Source organism: Onychostoma macrolepis, chromosome 10 (genome assembly GCF_012432095.1).
Source record: "Onychostoma macrolepis isolate SWU-2019 chromosome 10, ASM1243209v1, whole genome shotgun sequence".
In the NCBI taxonomy this organism is placed as follows: domain Eukaryota; kingdom Metazoa; phylum Chordata; class Actinopteri; order Cypriniformes; family Cyprinidae; genus Onychostoma; species Onychostoma macrolepis.
Window position 1 is genome coordinate 12012546 of NC_081164.1, and position 9810 is coordinate 12022355.

General features: G+C 36.4%; 1 protein-coding gene across 6 annotated transcripts in view; it reads left to right on the forward strand.

Annotated features, from left to right (window-relative positions):
- The window catches only part of grik1a (glutamate receptor, ionotropic, kainate 1a), a 56797-nt gene extending 53746 nt beyond the window's left edge, over positions 1-3051 (forward strand). For 2 of the 6 annotated variants that reach the window (XM_058789522.1, XM_058789523.1), the window contains one exon: positions 2290-3051. In XM_058789522.1, the coding sequence (XP_058645505.1) occupies positions 2290-2442 (153 nt within the window). In that variant the 3' untranslated portion in view covers positions 2443-3051. The remainder of the gene's footprint in view (positions 1-2289) is intronic. The other 4 variants (XM_058789517.1, XM_058789520.1, XM_058789524.1 and 1 more) reach the window with 4 other exon arrangements.
- The last annotated feature ends 6759 nt before the right edge of the window (positions 3052-9810 follow it).

Genomic DNA, 9810 nt, shown 5'->3' on the forward strand with positions numbered 1-9810 from the left:
GAAATGGAGTGCTCTCTGAAACTTTTATTTACTGGTAGAAGCTATTCAATTACAGCCATTCGCGGTAAAAAATTTAAGTGCAGACCTTCTAGATTTGATGGCCTAAATTCTGCCTTTCATGTTCTCATTTCTTCCTCAAAAGATCGGCCCGCACAGTGAAGGCAATAATAATTATAATGAGGGTTATGATAATGATCTGTTCTGCTATAGCCCACTGATTCTTGAGTAGAGAGGCAAAACAGACTACAAAACAGAAAAAAGTTTGTCTAAAGGATTTATTTGAGATAAATCTATGACGTTCTAGTGTCCATACAAAATATGTGCTTTTCCTTGCCATTTACTCAAGATTGGTCAAGACTGTCAGATACAAAATAATATGAGGAATATTTATTATAATCTTTGACAAATCTAGTATTCACTTTAACAAATTAGAATACGGGATGTTTTCGAACTGAATTTCAATGTTCTAAATGCAGTACTGTTTCTAGTTTGATAGTTACTAATAGGACCTGAAAATAAAAGCTGTGAAATTTGAGTTGCCATTTCATGGGCTTTATATTTAAAAATATATATTTTAATATACATTAATATTTTTAAAATAATGTACTAAATGTATTATTATTATTATTATTATCAAATATTTAATATATTGGTTTTATTTATTAATTATTGTTATTATTATAAACTGAAATTGCATATATTTGTATACATATATATACATATATGTATGTCACATAAACGAGATATGTATTAAATATAATTTATATTTAAAAATAATAATCATAAAAATACCAATGCATTAATTATATTTATTTAAATTATGTTTAAAATATTTTATTATTTTAACATATGACTATATAAAAAGCAAAGAACTCTATATGTAATGTATTGATGCATTGCCTATATTAGATGATTGATATAATTATAACATTATCAGTATTATTCAAGATATCAGTATTTAATATTCTTTATATTTAAGAGTAATGATAATAATAATCTTAATCTAAATTATAACATCAATGTATGAATTTAGTGCTGTCAAATCGATTAATCACAAATTGTTTACATATGTGTGTAGTGTTTATATATACACATAAATATACATACACAAACATACATGTATAATATAAATATAATATATAATATGTGTGTGTGTGAATATTTTAATATATACATCTATGTGTTTATATTTTATATATATATATATACACACACACAAATAATACACAGTACACACGTATATTATGTAAACAAACTTTATTTTGGATGCGATTAATCGATTTGACAGCACTATATGAATTATATTTTTATCAGCTATATTAATATTATTAAAAATGTTTTAGGAGATTGAGTTTATTGTCAATTTTGATAATTAAATAGTAATGTTAATGAAAAGGCACATACAGAAACCAGCGTCAGGTAAAGTTGTGGTAAATTTTATTTTTTTTTCCAATTAGTGAACTCTTTGTGAATTCACTTCTTCTTTGTTCAAACACCTGACACTGAGCATACATTCATGAAACACTGATATCATTCTCTGGAATGTAATTAACTTTAGCTGTATGTGGCAGAAAAAAGACATGAAGAGAAGAGTCTTCATAATGACTTGATTAAATATTGATGCCCTCAAAAAGAAAGAACAATTAAAAAGTCTAAGATTACTGGGTCTGAAATTAGCCCACAGGATAACCGTAATCAGCCGGGAGCAAATTCACCGCTCACAGCGGCATTATCTGCCTCCCACGTCCCCAGCGGCATAAAGACGTGGCCTTCATGCCTTGAACATTTCATGGTAGACCAGACCCAAACAGCAGAATCACTCTGAAACAAAGAAATCTGCGTTATCACAATAGAAAATGGGCTATACAGCAAGTCAAATCTATAGTGCATCCTTGCAATATAGACCAAATCGTTCTTCTGAAGAGATTTAGGTTAGCAGTTGAAGTCATGCTTGGGTTAGCATGAGAGTTTCAGAGCATTAAAGTCACCATGTACTCCCAACCCTGTTCTCCACATCATTTCATGGCCTAAAAATAGAGTCAAAAACAAACCGATGGGAGTCCAGCTAAAAATCCAAGCGAGTATTTTCCTGTTTGTTTGTTTGTTTTTTTTATATCATATCACACAAGTGTTTTGCAGTGCAGTGACACCATAAGCATCACATTCATTTGAATAACCCAACTGGACGCTGTTAAATTGTGTGTATGTGTGTGTGTACTGTAAGTGTGTCTGTGTGCATGTGTGTGTGTGTAGAGACTCACGCAAGCCCTCGTGTTCTTTTTTTGACAGTGTGTCTCTTTCAGTGCTGTGATGGAAGACCTGGGCATATCCCTCAGGTGCCACAAGGCACTGAGGAAGAGAGGCAGACACAGAGGAAGAGCCGGCCTGTCTGGAGTCTTATGTAACCCCAAACGCATCCAGAGGAAAGAGACAATGGCCTAGATCCACCTCCAACCGCCACGAGAGCAAGGAGCAGCTCTGCTTTTGACGTACCTGCCGGTGAAATCAATCTCTGAGGCCGTTTGTTTTTTCAATCAATTGTTTATGTGCTTTTATTCATAAATTTGCAGGTTTTTATATCAGCATTATGTGGGTTGTGTTGGTCTTGTGTTAAGTACACGGGTAATATCTGAACTGAAAATGAAAGGAATAATTTATTTTGAGAATTTTATTAAAGTGCAAGCACATTGCATTATATGGTAGCATTTTCTTGTGCTGTCCTTGATTTAATAAATAAAAGCGTACTTTTTTTACACACTCTTGGGCATTTATCTTGTTCTAGCCGTTCTTTTATCAGTGACGTGGGTTCTATTAATTGCAACATTATATAACAGAAAATAATAGAGAAGATGCTTCTAATCCCTGACTGTTCCAAAGGGAATGTAAGGCATGACTGTTTCTCCATTACTTTTTTCCCATTTTGACCCTAACAATTCAAGACGTTCTGCCTGCTGCACACAAAGCGCATGCCTCGAGGGACTGACCGAAGTATTCTCCCTCAAACTGAGGCACAATCAAATAAAGTTCAAAGGTCAGCCTCTGCTTCATGTGCTACCTGCTCCATGACCCAGACAAATTACTCTCTGAAGATTAAACGCCTTTTCGCCAAAAATACATCAGATGTGTCTCAATGCATATCTGAAAAGATAAGACGTTCGAGATGAGGCGATCGTCTTGACTCGATTTTTGTGCTCCAGATTAATTTGCTCAAAGTGTCTAAAAAACTATATATATATATATATATATATATATATATATATATATATATATATATATATATGGACACCTGGACATGCTGGTTTCTCTGTTATACATATATAGGTTAGCCGTGTCTGGTCCAGAAAGACAAAGCATTTTCTAGCTCAGTTTTGGCCACTGGGAAATTTAGACATGAAAGATGTTTTGTGGTGTTTGTGAGTTTGTGCACATGTGAGGGGAAGCTCGTGGGCTATTGGCAAACATATAGAAATTATAGTGCTTCAGAGAGACAGGGCCATTCACACTTAAGAAGATAAGGACTGCTCGGGGCTGTTTGGGCCTGGCAGTCGGTTTCAAAGCCCTCAGACTTCACTGAACACATGTGACGGCCATTGAAAACGACTTTCATAGAGTCCTTGCTTTAAAAGCAGGAGCTATTATCATGTAGAAGTGGGGTTCAGATGCTTATTTTATTTTTTATTTCAGAATTTCTTAGCATTTGGTTTGTCACAATTTGTCTATCTATCTATCTGCCGTTCTATATCTGTCTATCTAACTATCTGTCTGTCTGTCATTCCATGTCTGTCTGTCTCTGTCTCTCTCTGTCGTTCTATATCTGTCTCTGTCTATCTATCTATCTATCCTATATAACTGATATAACCTAGATTTTCATTTGTCTCAGACTTCTATAACCCACTGTATGTTAATGTTATGTAAATGTTTTCCTCCTCTCAAAAATCATATGGATATGTGTCTGCATAAAGTGAATCACCTTAACCTCATAAATCATTTGTTTGCTCGATTTAGATCAAGTATATGATATCAGTACAGCGTAACAACGCCTCAGTCATAGCTGAGGGTCAGATCGATGTCCCCTGATAACAAATGCGATCAGCTTTAGTAAACAAACATTGCAGATCTGACCCGTCCGTGTGCTACTAAGTGCATCTGTGATGATTAATAGCAACATCACATGAGAACAGAGACTATCTGTTTTTTAGATTATGTCTCTCACAGTGGACATGCACCTACGATGACAATTTCAGACCCTCCATGATTTCTAAGTGGGAGAACTTGCAAAATAGCAGGGTGTTAAAATACTTATTTTCCTCACTGTATATACACAAATAATACACAGTACACACGTATATTATGTAAACAAACTTTATTTTGGATGCGATTAATCGATTTGACAGCACTATATGAATTATATTTTTATCAGCTATATTAATATTATTAAAAATGTTTTTAGGAGATTGAGTTTGTCAATTTTGATAATTAAATAGTAATGTTAATGAAAAGGCACATACAGAAACCAGCGTCAGGTAAAGTTGTGGTAAATGTTTTTTTTTTTTTTTTTTTTTTTTTTTTTTTTTTTTTTTTTTTCCAATTAGTGAACTCTTTGTGAATTCACTTCTTCTTTGTTCAAACACCTGACACTGAGCATACATTCATGAAACACTGATATCATTCTCTGGAATGTAATTAACTTTAGCTGTATGTGGCAGAAAAAGACATGAAGAGAAGAGTCTTCATAATGACTTGATTAAATATTGATGCCCTCAAAAGAAAGAACAATTAAAAAGTCTAAGATTACTGGGTCTGAAATTAGCCCACAGGATAACCGTAATCAGCCGGGAGCAAATTCACGCTCACAGCGGCATTATCTGCCTCCACGTCCCCAGCGGCATAAAGGCGTGGCCTTCATGCCTTGAACATTTCATGGTAGACCAGACCCAAACAGCAGAATCACTCTGAAACAAAGAAATCTGCGTTATCACAATAGAAAATGGGCTATACAGCAAGTCAAATCTATAGTGCATCCTTGCAATATAGACCAAATCGTTCTTCTGAAGAGATTTAGGTTAGCAGTTGAAGTCATGCTTGGGTTAGCATGAGAGTTTCAGAGCATTAAAGTCACCATGTACTCCCAACCCTGTTCTCCACATCATTTCATGGCCTAAAATAGAGTCAAAACAAACCGATGGGAGTCCAGCTAAAATCCAAGCGAGTATTTTCCTGTTTGTTTGTTTTTTATATCATATCACACAAGTGTTTTGCAGTGCAGTGACACCATAAGCATCACATTCATTTGAATAACCCAACTGGACGCTGTTAAATTGTGTGTATGTGTGTGTACTGTAAGTGTGTCTGTGTGCATGTGTGTGTGTGAATATTTTAAATATATACATCTATGTGTTTATATTTTATATATATATATATACACAAATAATACACAGTACACACGTATATTATGTAAACAAACTTTATTTTGGATGCGATTAATCGATTTGACAGCACTATATGAATTATATTTTTATCAGCTATATTAATATTATTAAAAATGTTTTTAGGAGATTGAGTTTATTGTCAATTTTGATAATTAAATAGTAATGTTAATGAAAAGGCACATACAGAAACCAGCGTCAGGTAAAGTTGTGGTAAATGTTTTTTTTTTTTTTCCAATTAGTGAACTCTTTGTGAATTCACTTCTTCTTTGTTCAAACACCTGACACTGAGCATACATTCATGAAACACTGATATCATTCTCTGGAATGTAATTAACTTTAGCTGTATGTGGCAGAAAAAAGACATGAAGAGAAGAGTCTTCATAATGACTTGATTAAATATTGATGCCCTCAAAAGAAAGAACAATTAAAAAGTCTAAGATTACTGGGTCTGAAATTAGCCCACAGGATAACCGTAATCAGCCGGGAGCAAATTCACGCTCACAGCGGCATTATCTGCCTCCACGTCCCCAGCGGCATAAAGACGTGGCCTTCATGCCTTGAACATTTCATGGTAGACCAGACCCAAACAGCAGAATCACTCTGAAACAAAGAAATCTGCGTTATCACAATAGAAAATGGGCTATACAGCAAGTCAAATCTATAGTGCATCCTTGCAATATAGACCAAATCGTTCTTCTGAAGAGATTTAGGTTAGCAGTTGAAGTCATGCTTGGGTTAGCATGAGAGTTTCAAACATTAAAGTCACCATGTACTCCCAACCCTGTTCTCCACATCATTTCATGGCCTAAAATAGAGTCAAAACAAACCGATGGGAGTCCAGCTAAAATCCAAGCGAGTATTTTCCTGTTTGTTTGTTTGTTTTTTTTATATCATATCACACAAGTGTTTTGCAGTGCAGTGACACCATAAGCATCACATTCATTTGAATAACCCAACTGGACGCTGTTAAATTGTGTGTATGTGTGTGTGTACTGTAAGTGTGTCTGTGTGCATGTGTGTGTGTGTAGAGACTCACGCAAGCCCTCGTGTTCTTTTTTTGACAGTGTGTCTCTTTCAGTGCTGTGATGGAAGACCTGGGCATATCCCTCAGGTGCCACAAGGCACTGAGGAAGAGAGGCAGACACAGAGGAAGAGCCGGCCTGTCTGGAGTCTTATGTAACCCCAAACGCATCCAGAGGAAAGAGACAATGGCCTAGATCCACCTCCAACCGCCACGAGAGCAAGGAGCAGCTCTGCTTTTGACGTACCTGCCGGTGAAATCAATCTCTGAGGCCGTTTGTTTTTTCAATCAATTGTTTATGTGCTTTTTATTCATAAATTTGCAGGTTTTTATATCAGCATTATGTGGGTTGTGTTGGTCTTGTGTTAAGTACACGGGTAATATCTGAACTGAAAATGAAAGGAATAATTTATTTTGAGAATTTTATTAAAGTGCAAGCACATTGCATTATATGGTAGCATTTTCTTGTGCTGTCCTTGATTTAATAAATAAAAGCGTACTTTTTTTACACACTCTTGGGCATTTATCTTGTTCTAGCCGTTCTTTTATCAGTGACGTGGGTTCTATTAATTGCAACATTATATAACAGAAAATAATAGAGAAGATGCTTCTAATCCCTGACTGTTCCAAAGGGAATGTAAGGCATGACTGTTTCTCCATTACTTTTTTCCCATTTTGACCCTAACAATTCAAGACGTTCTGCCTGCTGCACACAAAGCGCATGCCTCGAGGGACTGACCGAAGTATTCTCCCTCAAACTGAGGCACAATCAAATAAAGTTCAAAGGTCAGCCTCTGCTTCATGTGCTACCTGCTCCATGACCCAGACAAATTACTCTCTGAAGATTAAACGCCTTTTCGCCAAAAATACATCAGATGTGTCTCAATGCATATCTGAAAAGATAAGACGTTCGAGATGAGGCGATCGTCTTGACTCGATTTTTGTGCTCCAGATTAATTTGCTCAAAGTGTCTAAAAAACTATATATATATATATATATGGACACCTGGACATGCTGGTTTCTCTGTTATACATATATAGGTTAGCCGTGTCTGGTCCAGAAAGACAAAGCATTTTCTAGCTCAGTTTTGGCCACTGGGAAATTTAGACATGAAAGATGTTTTGTGGTGTTTGTGAGTTTGTGCACATGTGAGGGGAAGCTCGTGGGCTATTGGCAAACATATAGAAATTATAGTGCTTCAGAGAGACAGGGCCATTCACACTTAAGAAGATAAGGACTGCTCGGGCTGTTTGGGCCTGGCAGTCGGTTTCAAAGCCCTCAGACTTCACTGAACACATGTGACGGCCATTGAAAACGACTTTCATAGAGTCCTTGCTTTAAAAGCAGGAGCTATTATCATGTAGAAGTGGGGTTCAGATGCTTATTTTATTTTTATTTCAGAATTTCTTAGCATTTGGTTTGTCACAATTTGTCTATCTATCTATCTATCTGCCGTTCTATATCTGTCTATCTAACTATCTGTCTGTCTGTCATTCCATGTCTGTCTGTCTCTGTCTATCTATCTATCTGCCGTTCTATATCTGTCTATCTAACTATCTGTCTGTCTGTCATTCCATGTCTGTCTGTCTCTGTCTATCTATCTATCTATCCTATATAACTGATATAACCTAGATTTTCATTTGTCTCAGACTTCTATAACCCACTGTATGTTAATGTTATGTAAATGTTTTCCTCCTCTCAAAAATCATATGGATATGTGTCTGCATAAAGTGAATCACCTTAACCTCATAAATCATTTGTTTGCTCGATTTAGATCAAGTATATGATATCAGTACAGCGTAACAACGCCTCAGTCATAGCTGAGGGTCAGATCGATGTCCCCTGATAACAAATGCGATCAGCTTTAGTAAACAAACATTGCAGATCTGACCCGTCCGTGTGCTACTAAGTGCATCTGTGATGATTAATAGCAACATCACATGAGAACAGAGACTATCTGTCTGTCTGTCATTCCATGTCTGTCTGTCTCTGTCTATCTATCTATCTGCCGTTCTATATCTGTCTCTGTCTATCTATCTATCTATCTATCTATCTATCTATCTATCTATCTATCTATCTATCTATCTATCTATCTGCCGTTCTATATCTGTCTATCTAACTATCTGTCTGTCAGAGTATGGTGTCTCTTTCACACTAATGACAGATCAGTCTTCTGCTTTATGTTTTTATGCTAATGGATGCCATTTGGGACAACAATTTTTAAGCTATTTTTTCTGTGATGTAAAGCCTGCATTTGGAAGCGTATAGCTTTCGTTTAAAAGAGAGAAGGAGATTGCTCTTCTGTTTCACATTCACCTGTTACTTCACAGACAGGTTTGCTCTGACTCTGCTGAACAGCTTTGTAGGACTGATGGGACGGTGTTTGTCAAAGAAAACACACTGAACATGTTTTTCAAGCGAGGTTGAAAGGAAGCAGTGGAGAGAGAGAGAGAAATAAAGAAAAAGACATGAAGAGAAGAGTCTTCATAATGACTTGATTAAATATTGATGCCCTCAAAAGAAAGAACAATTAAAAAGTCTAAGATTACTGGGTCTGAAATTAGCCCACAGGATAACCGTAATCAGCCGGGAGCAAATTCACGCTCACAGCGGCATTATCTGCCTCCACGTCCCCAGCGGCATAAAGGCGTGGCCTTCATGCCTTGAACATTTCATGGTAGACCAGACCCAAACAGCAGAATCACTCTGAAACAAAGAAATCTGCGTTATCACAATAGAAAATGGGCTATACAGCAAGTCAAATCTATAGTGCATCCTTGCAATATAGACCAAATCGTTCTTCTGAAGAGATTTAGGTTAGCAGTTGAAGTCATGCTTGGGTTAGCATGAGAGTTTCAGAGCATTAAAGTCACCATGTACTCCCAACCCTGTTCTCCACATCATTTCATGGCCTAAAAATAGAGTCAAAACAAACCGATGGGAGTCCAGCTAAAATCCAAGCGAGTATTTTCCTGTTTGTTTGTTTTTTATATCATATCACACAAGTGTTTTGCAGTGCAGTGACACCATAAGCATCACATTCATTTGAATAACCCAACTGGACGCTGTTAAATTGTGTGTATGTGTGTGTACTGTAAGTGTGTCTGTGTGCATGTGTGTGTGTACTGTAAGTGTGTCTGTGTGCATGTGTGTGTGTGTGTGTGTGTGTGTGTGTGTGTGTGTGTGTGTGTGTGTGTGTGAACTATTCCTAGTTACTGCATGCTTTCTTAATTTTGATTTCATGTTGAATTTAGACATGAAAGATGTTTTGTGGTGTTTGTGAGTTTGTGCACATGTGAGGGGAAGCTCGTGGGCTATTGGCAAACATATAGAAATTATAGTGCTTCAGAGAGACAGGGC